At 38.5% G+C, this 19977-nt stretch overlaps 1 protein-coding gene across 1 annotated transcript in view; it reads left to right on the top strand.

The window, feature by feature from the left end:
• The window catches only part of CSMD1 (CUB and Sushi multiple domains 1), a 1675903-nt gene that overhangs the window by 247909 nt on the left and 1408017 nt on the right, over positions 1-19977 (top strand). The window contains exon 2 of the mRNA XM_075861938.1: positions 11455-11671. Coding sequence (XP_075718053.1) covers positions 11455-11671 — 217 coding nt within the window. The remainder of the gene's footprint in view (positions 1-11454; positions 11672-19977) is intronic.

The raw sequence follows: 19977 nt of genomic DNA, 5'->3' as shown, positions 1-19977 counted from the left end.
GTTCTAGGTGACTGGCTTTTTTTTTTTTATCTTGAGTTCTGATTTTAGCATCGGAATCGCTGCGATTCTGCCCCAAATGTTGCAACTCTTTGCTTTCTGCTGCGTGTTTTGCATCCCCATTGAATTTAATGGGGAAAACCGTAACACAAAATCAACAAAAACGCAGCATAAATTGACATGCTGTGGATTTAAATTCTGCACCGCAGGTCAATTTATTAACATTGACGCTGCGTTTTTTCTCCTCAGCGTGGGTATGAGATTTTCTAAGTCTCATCCACTTTGTGGCTACTGTAAATGCTGTGGAATTTCCGCACAGAATTCCATTGCGGAAATTCTGAAGTGTTTATGCTACGTGGGAACCCGACCAAGAAGTAAGGTAAAGACGTGGCATCCCTCTGTCCAGGGATTGCCCTGATCAAAATGATTATACTACCTATGGTTTTGGCAATTCCCCAGTTTGGATTCTGGGTAAGATTTTCAACATGCTGGAATCAATTGTTAATGATCTAATATGGTGGGGCAAGAAAACTCGTATTAAATATAGTAAATGATGTCACCCAGTGGTAGAGGGAGGGTTTGCTCTACCCAATTTTAGGTTGTATTTTCTATCTTCGCCAATCCAACAGTTTATTGATTGGGCATATTCAGCAGCAAACAGATTAATCTTGACTTTCGGGGGCCATGTAACATATTCCTGGTTTTGGAGGCAGGATACTTTAGTAAGATGTCTGTGAGGTATAACGTTTTTAGCATGCTGCATAAGGTGTGGAGTGCAGTTAAACAGAAATTGGGAGTAAGGTATGTTTCCTTTACCCCTAAATGGGGGAATGAATTTGTAAAGCTAAAGTATAGTAGATTTTTAGGGAGAAGTGGCGTATTACTCAATTATCACATCCATTTATTAATGGGGTAATTAAATCTTTGGATATATTACTGAGGGAGTTCGGTATATTATCCATATCCCTTTATTTGCAATATTTTCAAGTAATACACGCTTGGCAAGCAACACGTGATATAGAATTTTTCAAGATTGGTTCAGAGGAACTGTTTCAAAAATTATATAAAGGCGGGAAAAGAAAAGGGGTCACTTCTTTGGTGTATAATGAGTCAAGCATGTTCACGAATAGAGATAGCCCAGTAAGGGCAGATTTAAATGCAAAATGGAGGAAAGACTTGGGGAAGGACTACATAGTTGCATGGGGGGTGGTATTTAAAGGGGTTAATGGTGTGTCACTGAATTATTCACATAGATTGTCCCAATTTATGTTGTACGCCGCCTGTACTTTACTCCTAAACTCCACACAAGTACCAGGTCTGAAGCAGGGGGATGATTGTGATCTTGTGATTCAGTTGTTATTTCTGGCAAGTTTACAGATTTTGAGGAAATGGTTTGTAAAAAAAACACCGGTAGTGATTGAATGGCAGAAGGCAGTATTTAGAGTTCTGCTCTATGAAAGATCTTATTATCTCAGAAAAGGGATGTATATATATTTTTGTAAAAGTTGAAGAGGCTGGATTGACCCACTGGATCCCAGGGATACATTTATTGTCGTCAGGCCACATGTTTGATACATGAATTTTATTTAAAAAAAGTGTCCTTTTTTTTTTCATCTCCTCATCTTCTTTGGCATCAGGAAAGTGAGGGTTGGGGTGGAAGGGTGGGTATTGTATTTTCTTTTGTTTTTCTTCATGATTGAATCATGTTAATGAAATTGGTATGGAATAACAATAAAAAATTAATTCTGGAAATGTACATTTTATATTTTTTTTCTCCTTTAAATACTTATGCTTGTGTTTACATATGTCTACTTTAAGTCACTTATGTATAACAATGCATATTCATGTGGATTTGGTCTTTCTAGCAATATCTGTGATTACATTTAGAACCTGAGTGTTAAAATTCAGAACACATCCCCACAAAATTCTGAAAAAATAGTCTGATGCTATTAAATGTCTCAAAAAATGAAACTAATAAATAACAGACTTTTAATTAAAGATGTAACACATTTTAACTTGACATTTAACACATTACATACCATGATGCAGCAATCTTTAACTTGACACTTAACACATCACTTGCCATTGAAAATGGCAAGTTAAAGTTTGCTACATCATACAATGTAAGCTCCCGTGTAAAATGGCAGACAATTATAATAACTTACTATTAGTGAATTAGGAAGAAGAAGAGGTCTGCAGCCAAAATAGCTGAGCTTTTATGTGAAAAAGCTTTACAAAACTACTGCACATACTGATCTAAGAGCATTGTAAAAATGTTTCTAATATATACATTCTCAAGGAAAAAAGCTACATTGGAACTTCCCACTATAATTGCGCTGCAGGCATTTCTAATACTTTGACATATTTACAGAAGTCTTTATTTTATATCTACAGTATGGTTTGTATTTGTCCTATTAGTAAGGACTTAATATTGATGCTGTCACTTAAAATAGTCGTTTTATCTAGTCTTCAAGATAACTTATAGTTTAAACTTATAATTGTAAAAGTTTCAGAGTATTATTTCTTTAAATATATAGTTATTGAATGTTGTAAACACTAATTTTTTATGTGAAAACTATATGACAATGATATTATGGAGATTTATCAATTATGATATCATAAATCTCCTTTTTCTGTACATAAAATATCTGAAAAGGATGCAGAGATGGACTTGTTCCATGCCTGTTTAAAGCTCATTAAATATAACTGCCCTAGTCTGCTATTATTATCTGACCTTCATGTCACAAATATTACACAATGACTACTAGAAAAAGAGTTGAGTGTATTGCTTCATTTATTCAGCGGGATATTATAAGAATGTAACATGAAATAGATAAAGAATCTATTGTAGTTGTACTACCATATCCACTTGTCTTTCAAAAGGATGTATTGTCAAAGAGACACAAAAACACTGAACTCCAGGTAGGCAAAGTTCGATCAGCTTAGAGATGTCCTGACTCCTGAACCTCATTGACTGGGAAACCTCAAAAATAAGAGTACAGATACTAAATGGGATATATTCAAAAGCATCTTAAATTTTCATTGTTAGAGGAACAGAATTTATTGGAATAAATGGTTCGAACCAGGAGAAAACCAATGTGGATAAATAAAAATGGAAAGTGGGAATTAAATAACAAAAAGAGCATTTAAACAACTGAAACAGGATGGCAGTGAAGAAGTGCTAAAAAGCTATAAGGATAAAGTAAAATATGTAAAAAGCAGATAAGGGCAGAATAGCTAGAGACAGAGACTCATTGCCGAAAAAAAAAGAAAAGCTAACCCTAAAATGTTCTACAATTATATCAATAATAAAAGGGTGAAAATTGAAAGTATTGACGCTTTAAAAACAAATTAGGAAGAAATTGTCGAGGGTGATGAGGAGAAAGTGAACTTATTGAACATTTTCTTCTCCACTGTATTCACTGAGAAAAATGAAATGGCGGTTGAAATGCAGAGGGATAAATTACAATTTCGATTAAATGTCACATATGCAACCGGGAAGTAGTGCAGAGACGCCTTAAAAACATTAAAATAGATAAGTCACCGGGTCCAGATGGCATACAACACTGTATTCTAAAGAAATTATATTCAGTGTTAGACAGACCCTTATTTCTAATGTTTCAGGATTCTATAATGATAGCACTGGCAAATGTGGTGCCAATAAAAGGGGTTAAAAACGGACCTCAGAAACTATAGGCTTGTAAGTTTAACCTCTAAAGTGGGTAAAATGTTTGAAGGTTTTCTAAGAGATGCTATCTTGAAGTATCTCAATGAAAATAAACGTATATCTCCTTATCAACATGAGTTTATGATGGATCGGTCTTGTCGAACTTATTTGATCAGCTTATATGAGGAGGTAGGTTTTAGACTGGAGTTGAGTGAGTTTTTGGATGTCATATATCTTGATTTTTTAAAAGCATTTGATACTGTACCGCATAAAAGTTTGGTACATAAAATAAGAATACTGGGGCTAAAGAGAAAACGTGTGTAAGTGGGTAAGTAGCTTGCTCAGTGATAGAAAAATGTTTATTAATGGTACATACTCAGATTGGGTCACCGCTACAAGTAGGGGTACCACAGGGGTCAGTTTTGGGACCTAATAACTTTCAAATATTTATTTATGACCTTGCAAATTGATTGCACAGTAAAATATAAATATTTGCAGATGATACCAAACTGTGTAAAGTAATTACCTCAAAGAAGGACAGTATTATGTTGTAAATGGATCTAGATAAGTTGAAGACTTGGGCAGAGAAGTGGCAAATGCGGTTTAACACTGATAAATGTAAGGTAATGAACTTGTGAGGAGAAAATACATGTCGCCTTTAAATGCTATATGGGAATGCATCGGGTAACACTGACATGGAAAATAACTTAGGCATTTCAGTTGACAGTAAACTTAGTTGTAGCAACCAGTGTCTATCAGCTGCTGTCAAGGTAAATAAGATCATGGGGTGCATCAAAAGGGGTATAGATGCACATGTTTTGGGCACCAGTGCAGTATAAAGACATAGTAGAGTGGGCAACTAAATTAATAAATGGAATGTATGGACTACAGTACCCAGAAAGATTATCAAAATTAGGGTTATTTTTGTATAGAAAAAGACGGCTGAGGGGCGACCTAATAACTATGTGTAAATGTATCAAAAGTCGATACAGAGATCTCTCTTATGATTTATTCATATCCATGACTGTAACTATAACAAGGGGCATCCTCTACATCTAGAGGAAAGAAGGTTTCTACACCAACTCAGAATTCTTTACTGTGAGAGCAGTGAGACTATGAAACTCTCTGCCAGAGGAGATTGGCACGGTGAATTTACTGAAAGGGTTTAAAAGGGGCCTAGACGTCTTTCTTGAGTGTAACAATATTACAAGCTATGGTTACTAGATTACTGTAGATGGGTCATTGATCCAGGGATGTATTCTGATTGTCATACTTGGAGTCAAGAACAAATATTTTCCCTAAGATAAATAAAACTGGCTTTTGCCTTATGGGGTGTCTACCTTCTTCTTGATTAACTTTACAGGATGATAAACTTTTATACGCCAGTTGTCAGTTATAGTTGTCAGGCGGGGGGGGGGGAATGGAAAAGAAAACAGCAATTTAGTCATTTTTGGGGGATTTTTTTTAAGGCATTCACCGTATGATAAAACTAATATGTTAACTTTATGTTGCGGGACTATGATGATACCACATTTATAAAGTTTTTGTTATGTTTTACAACTTTTGTTTAATAAAAACACTTTTTTTTTACCAAATTATATTTCTGTGTCACCACATTCCAAGACCCATTGCAGTTTTATTTTTTTGTACATAGAGCTGTATGAGGGCTTGCTTTTTGCGGGGCTACTTTTTATTGGTGCCATTTTGGGTTACATATAATATTTTGATTACTTTTTTTTCTGCTTTTATGAGGTGATATGAAAAGACAACAGTTGCTCTAGCATTGTATTTTAGTTTTCATTTATCGTATAATGTATTAATTTAATAGTACAAATGCGATATCAACTATGTGTCATTTTTTTCATTTCTTTTCATAATATAAGATTATGTGAGGAAGAAAAAGTTGTTTTTTTTCTGTAAAACCACTTTAGTGCTGCGAACAGCATTGAAGTAATGGAGTGGAAAAAAGAAAGACCCCCTTGTGTGACGATCAGAGTGTAAGTATGCTCTTTGATTGATAAGAGGGGTTAATAATGAACAAAGGTTCATGTTACCCCTCCCCTGGGTGTCATCTGAATCCATACAGGGGCAGAAGAAGATCACAGATCCTACTTCTCTCCCTGAACACTTCCAGCATGTCACCCGCTGCCCCCCTCTGCTGGTTATACAGCGTGAAGTGAGAGTTGCAAGTATAGTATATGTAGCCCCCGCTTCAACCTGCTCTAGCTCTGGCTTTAAAACCAGATCAAAATTGCGTCTTTTGCTGCAGTCCAGACAGAGGTGTGAGTTTTTACAGTAGCAGTTCTTTCAGCAGTTACACTGCGTGAGCTGTGCTCAGGCTAAACTGTAAGTTTATTTTTCTGCAACCTGAGCACAGCTCTGAATAAACTAATAGGAGTTGTAGTATTAAAATACTGACACAATACTGACAAATACTGAACTCGATGTAGACAAACCATGCAGATTTCCACATATTCCATAAATACCTATTCCGCTTAGTATTTTAGCCTTTCTTTCATTACAGTTGTTTTTTTATATAAACAAAATGACAAATATCTAAATAGGCTATGTTTACACTGCTGTCAGAGGCTCCATTTCAAGTCTCCGTTGGCAGTTCTGTCTAATTAGATGGGAAAAAACAGCACTGTTTTTTCTGTCAAAACGACAAGCACCACGACGGCCCAATGTTTTCTGTATTTTTCAGTATTACAATTAGTCTATGTTCATCTGCGTTCGAGGCTCCGGCATGCTGCACTATTTTTTTGGGTAAAATGACAGATAACAGGATGGGAACCCGACGGAACCCATTAAAGTCAATGGAGTCTGTCGGGCGCCATTGTATCTGTCAAGTGACGGATCCGTCATAGCATTGAATTCTGTTTTTCTACTCCTATGACAGAACTAAACAATGGACTTTTTATCGCAGATGTAAACACAACCTAACTCTTGCAATGTTCTTTTTAATATAGCTACAGTAAATGGTTTAAGAATAACGTCAGAAAGGATAAGGGCAGGAAAAAATAGGAATTGAAACAAGATGATACTCATACTCATGTATTATCAGTAAATGACATATTTAAGTCAGATTTTTATGAAAACTTTTTAAAAATATTTGGTGGTGTTTTTTATATGAATTTACATTGGCCACTAAAATAGCCCCAATAGGCTGAAGTTTTCTTTTTTTCTGCTGCTTTGCTGTACAGATTGGGACAGAATATGCAAAATCATTTTATTATCATTACAGGTTGGAGAATTTAATGACAGCTCGATTGAAATTTTGGATAACCAGATAAGACAGGATTGAAGCACTATATACTGTATACGTAGATAAGACTCTGTATGCATCTCCCCTGTCACTCTCTTATATCTAGGGTAGGGGGCTGTACGCTATCCCTTCTTGGAGACTGTCATTGCCTATGGCCTTTTTCTGTCAATACTATATACCCCAGGGAATTATTTTTTTTTTTAAATAAGTAAATAGCTAAATTTTTAATTTTTAAAAAAGTACAAACAAATTGGTTTGAATTACTTACAAATAGCATATTTTGCACCAATAAAATTAGAGAGTGTATTTAGCAGGAATACTCCTATTTTGTGGTGCATTTGGATTTGTCTGACTGTTTAAATTCCTTTTTACACCAGCTATAAGCAGCCATACAATTTGACACTAATTTGCACCTTTTTTAACCTTTGCCTCTGCTAAATGTGTTTAGAAGTACATGGATAGCTGGATCACACCCGCTTTCCCTGCCTATTTTGTGTTTTGGAGTGAGAATATAAATATTGCAAAAAGGCGACTTTTTAATCTGTGTCTTTCTGACAAAATTAAACTTAAACTGAATAATAAATGATCCATTATTTATTTTCTGCATACCTAAATCTAATTAATGAAACTAACATGAAATACATGAGACATTCCCTTTAATACATCAATTAATGAAACCATGGTTTAGGAGCCAATGCGTTCTACAAGTTACTAAGTTACTGAGTTGCTAGTTTTTTTTAGGTGAATGAGTCACAGTATTGACATTTTGAGTCAGGTCATATACCATCTTTTAGATTTAGCGAATCAGTGTGATTCACATTTAAGAGAACTTAGGGCATGACCAGACGTGGCGAAATTGCTCTGGAATTCCGCTGCGGACAGTCCGCAGCGGAAATCCACAGCGTACACGTTTCTCCATTGCTTTCCACAGCTTTGTGGTTGGGTTCGTTTACACGTTGCGGACAATTCCGCTGCGGAGCATAGGCTGCAGTGCGGAATTTGGCGTCCGCAGCATACACTGACTGTTGCAGACGTGTAGCGGACTCTTGTTGCGGACTCATTGCGGAATTTCTCCATTGACTTCAATGGAGAGTCAAAATTCCACAATGAAGTCCGCAGATTTTATGTGTGCTGCGGAGCGTATTGGTTTTACTAACATAACATTTCTTCATTCTGGCTGGACCTTTGTACTTCTAGGTCTACAGCCAGACTGAGGAAGTCAATGGGGCTCCCGTAATTATGGGTGACTACGTGTGTGCACCCATAATTATGGGAGCGTTGCTAGGCGACGTCAGTTAATAGTCACTGTCCAGGGTGCTGAAAGAGTTAAACGATTGGCAGTAACTGTTTCAGCACCCTGGACAGTGACTTCCGATCACAATTTACATCAACCTGTAAAAAAAATAGATGTTCATACTAACCGAGAACTCCCTGCTTCTTCCTCCAGTCCGGCCTCCCGGGATGACGTTTCAGTCCAAGTGACAGCTGCAGCCAATCACCGGCTGCAGAGGTCACATGGATTGCCGTGCCATCCAGGAAGGTCTGGCTGGATGTCAAGAGAGGGATGCGTCACCAAGGCAACGTCTGGGTAAGTATGAATTTCTTTTTCTTTTACTAGGGAAAGGGCTGTCCCTTCTCTCTATCCTGCACTGATAGAGAGAAGGGAAGCCCTCTTCCCCTCAATACGCAGCGGCTAGTCCGCATCAATTTAATGCCCATATTAGGCAGAGCCGAAACAGAATCTGCAACGCAGATTCTGTGCGCCATTGATGCGGACAGTGTATGCAGAACTCCGCCACGTCTGGGCATACCCTGAATGTCTCTCCAGGGAAAGAAAATAACATAGACATATTTATATATAAATGTAAAAATATATTTAAAGGCTATGGACACCTTTGACATGGGAAAAATTGTGCCACCGGGCATGGGGGGGGGGGGCATGCCGGCTGATGGCCCGGTCCACCTCATGCCGTGGGCACAATGTCAGCAGATATGGCTGTTACGGCGGTAGTTACGCCACTGACCGCTACATCTAGGGCTTTAAAAGTATCCTCACCTCATACTCATTCAGCAGCATGACATTGTTTGGCCTACTGTATCCTTTATTGTATGTATCCAAAATAGGGAGCCAGTTAATGATTCTGTTAAACTAGTTATACAAATAAGATACTTTCTTTGTCAAGCTCTAACTTTTACTAAAATAACACTTGTTACATTGTTTCTATGGAAACCTGTGTATTAGGATTCTATGTTGGATCAAACTTACAGATATTTTACCTTTGATGCTGTTTTAACCTAAAGACATATGCTTCATTTAAATATTGTAGAAGAATTTAAATCATTTTACTTATGAATCGTTTGAGTTATTATAACTCACCAGCAGATGACTTTATAATACTTTAGAAATTTTTATTGTGTTAAGCAGGAATATGGCAGACAAATATTTGACTATAGTACAAAAAAATCGAATTACAAGAAAATAAGAACATGTACACTATAAAATAAAATTATAAAAGTATTACTAAAGCCCATGAGGCTCTGCCAATATACTGACAGGCAGGCATAATACACTAAACTACATACTGTAAGTAGTATACCAGTGTATATGTATTAGTCCCTTGAAGGACTAATAAATATTGTCTAAAAAATCTTTTTACAAGTGTTGTAAACTGTAAAAAATAAAAATTCAAAAGTTAAAAAAACCATAAATCACCTATTTTACTCTGAAAAAAAGCTTTAAAATGGAAAAAAAAACAATTGATAGTCCATATGTGACAACCTGTACTATAAAATAGTGAATTTGTTTACCTGTACGATGAAGGCTGCAATATAAAAATAAAAAGCAATGCTAAAATTGCTATTTTTTGTCCATCCCACCTCCCAAAAAAAAAAAAAGTGACCAATAAATTGTATGTACCAAAAAATGGTTCTAATTAAAAAAAACACAGGTTGTCCTGCAAAAAACAAGCCCTCATACAGCTCCATTGATGGAAAATTAAAAATGTTATGGGTCTTAAAATGCAGCGACACAAAAATATTAATGTTTTTATTGTGTAAAGTAGTAAACAAAAATACATTCATTCGGTCTCACCATAATTGTACTGACCCGCTGAACTGCATTAGCATGTAATTTGTACCACACGGTGAACAATGTAAAAGCAAAGACCAAAAAAAACAGTGGCGCAATTGCTATTTTTTTCAGTCCTTTAAATAAAAATGAATAAAGATTATACAATATTTATATGTACCAGCAAAATGGTGCTATTGAAAAAACACAACTTGTCCTGCAAAAAACAATCTCTTGTGCAGCTGTCGATGGAAAAATATTATATGTTAAAGTTATGGCCTCTAAATATGACGAAAAAAACGAAAAATAAAAAAATACCCGCTCACTTAAAGAGTAACTGCACTTTTATTAAACTTTTGAAATGTCTTAGAGACATATCAGAAATTTGGATTATTGGGTTTTGGGTGCTGAAACCCACACCATCATTGCAAGACGGAGCAGAAGTGGTTGTCGGTGGGCGTTCGGGTGCTGAGACCCCAACCGGTACGGAAACGAAGATGCAGAAGCACTTAGATGAGCGCCCTGCATCTTCGGCTGTGATCGGCGCTCCTTGTCTACTTGAAGACAGCTCACATACTGTAAATGTTCTATGTGAGGTGTCTTCAGCCTCACAAGGAGCACCGATCACACCCGAAGATGGGTTAAAACATCACTTTTTTGGCCATGTCAAACTGGACTGAAGATCTGATATGGTCCTCATTTGAAATGTCTGATTTTTTTTAAAATAAAAATATACTAAGGGTTAGTTCACATCTGCGTTTCAGTTTTCCATTGTTCTGCTCCATCATGGGAGCAAAATAACAAAGAAAACAGAAATGCAAGAATTGCAGTTTTTTTCACAGAAACAATAACGTAGTCAACTACGCTATTGTTTCCGTGAAAAAAAAAGAAACTTTACAGAAAGCCAACAAATGGAGACCAAACGCAACAGAAGCATTACCATTGAAATCAATGGTAATACAAATGGAAGCTATAGTTTCCGTTCGGCTTTCCATTCATCCGTTCCTCCGATGGAGAGGTTGAACGGAACTTATCAACGGAAACCTAACACTGATGTGAGCAGGCCCTCATTATGCTTTAGGAGGCTGGAAGTTTGCATGACATTAATTTATAAATAACTTGATTATATTTTGGTGCCACTTGGTGTCTATTCCACTTAGAGATGTAAACAGATTATTATTTCTGACTTTTCACCCAACTATACTCTGCTTTCAGACATATCCAGTTTGTATACATGTATATATGACCAGTGTTAAGTAGCTGAGTAAAGGGGCAGTGTATAGCATAGATGTCACATGAACCAGTCTCATAGCCCCAATAATGGAAAATATACTGTACCATGTTTCCTTGTATGGACAAGATGGTCTTTTCTATGCAAATCTTATCCAATGATATGCAATATTTTATTTATATTTATTTGTAAAATAACATATATTTATGTTTTCTTATTTATTGCAGGTCAAAATTGTGGAGGATTAGTACAAGGTCCAAATGGTACAATAGAAAGTCCTGGGTTTCCACATGGATATCCAAATTATGCTAACTGTACATGGATAATAATTACTGGGGAAAGAAACAGGATACAACTGTCATTTCAAATATTTGCACTGGAGGAAGATTTTGATATTTTATCTGTTTTTGATGGACAGCCTCAACAAGGAAATTTAAAAGTCAGGTAGGACTTCATTTTCCATAAACATTTTCTATATTCTTCTAATTTTTAATATATATTACTTTTTTTGTTAGAGTGGATACAATTGGATATGGTTGAATATTATTGTTTACACTGTTTTTTTTTTTTGGTGCATGTTTTTCAGTTTGTATTTTTCATGCATTTGAACTAAACCAATTTGACAATTGCTGTATAAAACGATGAGTTGCGTCGGATCTTCAATATTTTTTTAATCTGGTTATATTTACAGGACCTAAAAATGTAGCATTTGTTTTCTAGATGGTTAATTAAAACAGGTACTGACTTGAAAAGCTAGGATATGCCATCACTTTCTAATCGGTGAGAGTTTGACTGTTGGGTCCCCCACAGATGCTGAAAATGAAGGGTGGAGCTGTGTTGCAGTCCCCTGTACAGATGGTGGCTGTGTGCACTACTGTGTCGAGGGAAACTTTGAAGTGGCCACTGCGCTAGACTAGTACTGCATCCCGGATCGATGGTGTCCTGGCATTATTTAGACCCCCACCGATCAGAAAGTGAAAGCATATCCTAGCGATATGCTATTTCCTGTGGTGAAAAATCTCCTTTAAACTATGCAATTTTATGCAGACCAAAGTATTTGAATCCTACAGAAACAATGGAATCCATGAAACAATGTTTTCTTTTATGTTTTTTGAGACAGTACATGTAAAAAAACATAAAGATAAATGTTAGCGTGAACTTATTGAGTCTTATTGTGATATGATTTGTGCTGTATATATTCTAAGAAATGTTCTTTATACAGTAATGAATTGATAATTATATTGATTTATAATAATTTTGCCATGTTAAATACAGCAGGGCTGTCTCAAAACAAGGTTGTTTGGTTTTTTTTGTTGCTCACTAGCATAACAAAGTGGTTAATTCTGATTTAAAGTGTAACTTTGGGCATAAAATAAAAAATTCAGCTTGGCTAAAGTCTAGAAAATTCTACAACTGCCAACTGCAGTGGTTGGTAGTTGTATTATTTGCAATACTACTAAGTGGCTCATGCCTACACTGCTCAGCTGTCATAATGTTTTGACCAGCGCAGACTTCGGGCCTATTCAGATGATTTTTTGCGTCTGTGTTCTGTTCACGTCCATGTGCTGTGCGTGTGGTGTCCGAGTGTAGAACAGACAGAACATGGCTGAACACTGACACATTAAAGTCAATGGGGCTCTTTCACATGTCTGATTTTCTGCACAGACTGTTGGTCAGCATTTACTACTTTAGTCTAATTCTTGCGCTAGACTCGCCAACTAAAATCAATGGATTCGTTAAAAAAAAATTGATTAGCACGAACGCCAACTGAGTGTGGTCCGTTTTTCACGTATGGGCAGGGTGTTATTCAAATTTTTCACAACAGGTTCTCTGGTTTGCGGTGTTTTGCAGTGTATCGCAACATGGAAAATTATTCTAATAATCAAATAACACAATTACATTATTCCAAATACACCCTATATTAAAGTGGACTCTAAATGAAACAAATTCCCTGTCCAGAATGTTTAACTGGATTGCCATACTTTGTATATAATTACATATATACAGCATACATACATACATACATACCTACCTACCCACACATTGTATTAAACTCACACATTACGTATAGACCAAAACCAAACTCAATACATATTTACAGTACCAGAACAAAACTCTGTACATGTATACAGCACCAGAACAAAGCTCAAAACATATATACAACACCAGAACTAAGCTCAGTACATAAATACATCACCAGAATACAGCTCGGTGCATATATACAGCACCAGAACCAAGCTCAGTACATATATACAGCACCAGAACAAAGCTCAGTACATAAATACAGCACTAGAAACAAGCTCAGTACAAATATACAGCATCAGAACCAAGCTAGGAAATATACACAGCACCAAAACCAAGCTCAAAACATATATACATCCCAAGCACCTATACAGCTCAGTATAGAGATCAATTGCAAATTTTGTTTAACCCCTGCCATATAAGTTTGTACGACATAAACCTACAGTATGGCCTGAACAATGGTAAGGATATGCTGGGAGTTGATGTTTCTCAAAAAAGAACGATGCACCCATCATCTCGATGCAGATCATACAGTTATTACAGTACTGATCAGTCACAGGGAGTTTAAACATTTACATTTAGTGACTCACAGGTGATGTCTTCTCAGATTAGAGTGTTTATTTTTCTCTTTTCTTTTCCATCCGGTCCAGACCTCCGTGACGACGCCTCCTAGCCAAGACCCATTTCTGCAGAGTTTGGCGCTCAGATGTCTTCAGCTCCTCACTATTCCAACATTTCCACACCTATAAATGAAGATAAAATTGTCATGGTGCCACACTCTATGCCTCTGAATATAATATTATCATACACTATGTCCCTGACTATAATAGTACCATACAATGTACCCCTGAATATATAGCACTATACACTGTGCCCATGAATATATAGCACCATACACTGTGCCCCTGAATAAAATTGTGTCAAACACTGTATATTAAAGCACCACACACACACTGTGCCCTCTGTAGATAGTGCCACTCACAATGCCCCCTGTAGATCATGCCACTCGTAAAGCCCCCTGTAGATAGTGCTCATCATAGACCCCCTGTAGATAGTACCCATCATAGAGCCCTCCACAGATAGTTTTCCCCATAGCGCCTCCTGCAGATAGTGCCCCTGTAGAGTCCCCTGTAGATAGGGCCCCCTGTAGATAGGAAGCCCATAGTGTCCCCTGTAGAAGTTCCCCTGTAGATAGTTCCTCCTGTAGTCTACAGGCCGTAGATTGTGCCTCCTGTAGTCCCCTGTAGTCAGGGCCCCCCATACAGTCCCCTGTAGATAGGGCGTCCTGTAGATAAGGATGCGGATACAATTGAGTGCAGGTGTCCGGCTCTGGGTTCCGGCTTCAACCTGGTTCTCCGAACCAGCTATAATTTTTACAACTGTTTTGGGAGAAACGGGCGAACCGGCTGGATCACACCCCTGCGTATGGGTTTCTAGGAGACTCTGAAAATAAAGTATAACGTTTCACTGATGCTGCACGGATGTTAAAAAATGACATATGGAGCAAACTCTGGCATACTAATAATTGAATTATCACGAATGCTACACGGATGTTAAACAGTGACACACAGAGATCACTCTGGCATACTACTAATTGAATTATCACTGATGCTACACAAACGTTAACTGACACACGGAATGCACTCTGGCATACTACTAATTGAATTATCACTGATGCTACATGGATGTTAAACACTGACACACGGGGTGCACTCTGGCATACTATTAGCACTCGGCGGTTTTTGACGGCATACGAATGGCACCCGATAGTCTACACGGACCTATTCACTTTCATTGGGTCCATTAAAAATGGTCCGAGTCTCTGATCTGAGGAAAGATAGAACATAGTTACATAGTTACATAGTTACATAGTTAGTACGGCTGAAAAAAGACACATGTCCATCAAGTTCAACCAAGGGAAGGGAAAAGGGAAGGAAAAATTTCTACACATAGGAGCTAATATTTTTTTGTTCTAGGAAATTATCTAACCCTTTTTTAAAGCCATCTACTGTCCCTGCTGTGACCAGCTCCTGCGGTAGGCTATTCCATAAATTCACAGTTCTCACTGTAAAGAAGCCTTGTCGCCTCTGCAGCTTGAACCTTTTTTTCTCCAGACGGAGGGAGTGCCCCCTTGTTTTTTGAGGGGGTTTTACAAGGAACAGGATTTCACCATATTTTTTGTATGTGCCATTAATATATTTATATAAGTTAATCATGTCCCCCCTTAGTCTTCTTTTTTCAAGGCTAAATAGGTTTAATTCTTTCAATCTTTCCTCATAACTTAAATTCTCCATGCCCCTTATTAGCTTCGTTGCTCTTCTTTGTATTTTTTCCAACTCCAGGGCATCCTTTCTATGAACTGGAGCCCAGAACTGAACTGCATATTCTAGATGGGGCCTCACTAATGCTTTGTAAACATGTCTTATCTTTCCTCGGATCACAGATGGGACCCGGACAGCACACACGGCTGTGTGCATGAGGCGTTAATTGAATTATCACTGATGCTACACGGACGTTAAAAACAGACACGGATCGCACTCTGGCATACTACTAATTGAATTATCACTAAATCACATTAAAATGCTAAACAGGAGCAGCATGTGATGGGCCGAATGTATACACTGGTCACAACTCACATACAGGAACGGTTTCTGATTATCTGTTATAAAATGTTTGCACAGCACAGAAGGAAGACAGCAGGAATGGAGACCTACTGGACATGGTGACAATACCCGAAGCCATAACCAATTTGTTTTTTCATCGACATAGCCATATAAGGGCTTGTTTTTTGCAGGACAAGTTGTAGTTTTTCATGGCCCCATTTATTGTACCACATAATGTACTGGGAAGCTGAAAAAATATATATTTGTGGGGTGAAATGGGGAAAAAACAGTGATTACGCAATTTTTTGGGGGTTTTTGTTTTTACGGCGTCCATCACCGGCGGTAAAAACTACATGTGTACCCTATTCTACAGGTTTGATACGATTATGGCAATACCAAATTTATATGTTTTGTTTTATATTTGCTAAAAAAATAAATAAAATTGTGTCGCCCTGTTCTGAGAACCATAACTTTTTTCTTTTTCTGTCAATTTAGCAATTTGGGGGCTTAATTTTAGCATGGCAAGCTATTGTTTTCACTGATACCATTTTGGGGTATATGTGACTTTTTGATCACTTTTTATTTCAGTTATTGGAGAGCTAAGGTGACCAAAAAACAGCAATTTGCATGTTTTATATATTTATTTATTTTTTACGGCGTTCACCTAGCGAGTTAAACAATGCTATATTGTGATAGTTCAGACTTTTACAGAAGCGGCGATACCAGTTATGTTAACTTTTAGGGAAAAAATTGGAAAATTGTTTGTTTTTTTAACTTTTAATACTTTTTTTTTTTGGAACATAAAAAAGAGTTTATTTAACTGTTTTTTACTTTTTTTATTAGTCCCCCTAGGGAACTTGAACCAGCTATCGTTGGATCGTTTGCATGATATACTGCAATAATGTATTGCAGTATATCATGTTACTGACAGTCTCCTTTAAAGCCCTACAAAGATGGCCTTCATTAGGCCCCCAGGCTGCAATATCAACCATTGTAACCATCCTATCGCGCCACGTGGGGGGGCACGATGGCGTGTTTGAGGGGGCGCCTCCCTGATTCTAGGAATTTAAATGCTGCGGTCGCAATTGACTGTGACATTTAAGGTGTTAAACGGGCGGAATCAAAGTGAACTTTGATTCCGCCCACTGGAGTGAGGTGTCGGCTGTATAACACAGCCGTCACCTGCTGATTATGGAGCGCGCACAGATGTAGCCATCTTTATCTTGACTTTTAATGCATTAAAGATCCTTTATCTTGACTTTTTCAATGACTTTTCAATGGCTTTTGTTGTGTGATATCACGCTGCAGCAAGTTATCAGAGTCCAGATAAAGATCTGTAAATTCCTCTGTTTTTCCCTCATGAAACAGACGTGTTTTACAACGCCTGTCTGAATACAGCCTTCAGCTGTGGCCTAATAGAGGACAGTGGGTAATCTTTTTAATGGCAGCCTTCAAGTAAGTTAAGGTTTGTGGAGATATAGCGCTCAATGGGACTGGCCAAAAGCTACTATTTCGTTTATACCAGAGCTTCACTTTAGACAGTGGGTGGAGAAACTTTAATTCCCCTGTGGTCAACTCAGCATCCATAAGCACGGGCGTATAGCAGGGCCGTATTTCCCAGTAGGCACTGGGAGTGCAGTGCCTTGGGAGTCCAGAGGGGGGGGCAGCTGCAGAAACGTGTTGTTTTTTTTATTTTTTTTTGGGTTGAGCTCGTGACCAGACCGACCAGCAGTCAGGTCACTCACAGGGCAAGGGGAGGGGATGCGCTTATCCAGCGCTCCTGAGACTGTAATACACGCTCTCTGTTATTGGATTGGCCAGAGCTGCTCACGTGAACATCTGTGGCCAATCTGAGAACAGTGGGTGTGTCTTAGACTTATAGTCTAAGAAGCGCTGTGGGGAACTGACGGCAGAGCAGGGGGGCACCAAACAAGGTCCAGAGCAGGTTTGTATAAATTCTTTATTGTCTAATGCAGTGGTTCCCTGGGGTGCCGTGAGAACTCTCCAGAGGTGCCGCGACACTCCTCTAAACCTCTGCCACTGCCGTGCTTTCTTTCCTCCTCCTCACAGCGCGAAATGCATATTAGAAGGAGGAGATTTCTTGCAGCCCCCTTGTAGATAGCACCCCCTTCCTGTTCATAGGGGCACTGTAGGGCCCTGAAGGAGTAGAATCCCCCTTGTGGCCGGGGATTCCGCTCCTTGTTGTAGCGCTTGATGTCTCTTTCCATATATGGGCAGTGACATCAGGGGCAACTCCTAAAGTGGAATCCCCATCCACAGCGTTGCTGGTGCGATGGCCTGTGATTCGGCTCCAGGAGAAGCCCCTGCTGTCACTGTCCATAAATGGACCGAGATGTCAGGGGCTTCTCCTGGAGTGGAATCCCCGATAACAACGTCAGCAGCGCTGTGGATGGGGATTCCACTTCAGGAGTTGCCCCTCAATCTCACTGTCATATATGGACAGAGACATCAAGCGCTACGACAAGGAGCGGAATTCCCGGCTAACACTAAGCATGGATGCTGTCTATCAGACAGCTGCCATTACTAAAGCAGTAGAAATTAAGTTACAAAAAACACCAACACAAAAAAATATTTATTATAAACACAACCCTCGTTAACCATTTTATTGAAAATAAAAACACTGTCATCAAAATAGTCCTCGAATCCGAAGTAGTCCAATGTCTGAACTTTTAAAAAACACACAAAAAAATCATTAGCAACACAGCTCTAAGCTGTCCATTGGTTAGTTTACATCACGTGATCCAAGGTTACGTCAGCTCATTGGTCTACTTTTAAAAGTAGGACAATGTACTGATGTAACCAGCCGGGCGCAATTTGCTCCTGTCGGGAAGGGAGTATTTAAAAAAAATAATAATAATAAACTGTGACGTACAGAAAAACAAGGGGGAGAATTTCCTCCAGCTCACCTAGTCACAGGTAGGGTGGTCAGCACACGGATCCTCGTGTCGGCACACGCGGGGGATATGGCAGAAAAAAGAAGGTTGGAACCAGCGCTGAGAAAAGTGAATCTGTTTAAAACAGGAAACTATTTCCAAGTTTTAATATTAATTTGAATAAAAGCAATGAACAGAAAAGTGGTAATGACGGGCAGGTAATGTATTGAAATTACAAGCCATGACTAAGGACCCAGATAGGGTCTGAAACGCGTAGGCTACCGCCTATTTCTCATCACTCTCTGAACTCTTGGACATTACCTGCCCGTCATTACCACTTTTCTGTTCATTGCTTTTATTCAAATTAATATTAAAACTTGTTTTAAACAGATTCACTTTTCTCAGCGCTGGTTCCAACCTTCTTTTTTCTGCAATAAACTGTGACCTAATCAATAATAGGGGAAATGGGTCTCAGTGTTCATGTGGGGGGCATGGGAGGGAATGTTAACGGGGTAGCACTGAGCATTTCTTTTAAGATCAGTTCACACGTTGCATAATACTGAAGAATTTCCGCAACGTATTTCATTGCGAAAAACTACAGCATAAAGCCCCATGCACACAACCGTAAAAATGCTTCGTAATTGCGGACTGTAATATGGTCCGCAATTACGGACCCATTCAGTTCTATTGGTCGCGGACACCTTTCCATATCGCTACAGATGGGTGTCCGTGCCGTAGAAATGTTCCGAAAATTATGGAACATGTCCGTTCTTTGGCATTTTACGGGCCGTGCTCCAATACTTTGTATGGGAGTACGGCCCCAAAATGCAGGTGGCCGGCCATGCCCGCAATTGCGGACCGTGATTACGGCAACGGCCGTGTGCATAGGGCCTTACACAGTAGCAGCACAGTGGATGAGATTTGAACAAATCTCATCCACACGCCGCATAAATAAACCACAGAATAAATGTTCATAAACTGACCTGCAGTGCGGTTTTTTTAAACCGCAAGCATGTCAATCTATGCTGTGAGATCGCTGGTTTTCTGTTGCAGGTTTTCCCCCATTGAATTCATTGGGAGGTAAAACCTGCAACAATTAGGACATGTTGCGATTTTTGAAAAGCTGCTTTATCAGGGGCGTCAGCACTAACAGCAACACATTAGCAACACAGCTCTAAGCTGTCCATTGGTTAGTTTACATCACGTGATCCAAGGTTACGTCAGCTCATTG

The sequence above is a fragment of the Rhinoderma darwinii genome, chromosome 4, assembly GCF_050947455.1.
Source record: "Rhinoderma darwinii isolate aRhiDar2 chromosome 4, aRhiDar2.hap1, whole genome shotgun sequence".
In the NCBI taxonomy this organism is placed as follows: domain Eukaryota; kingdom Metazoa; phylum Chordata; class Amphibia; order Anura; family Rhinodermatidae; genus Rhinoderma; species Rhinoderma darwinii.
Note: the sequence above shows the minus strand (reverse complement) of the source record. Positions and strands in the feature narration are given on the sequence as shown.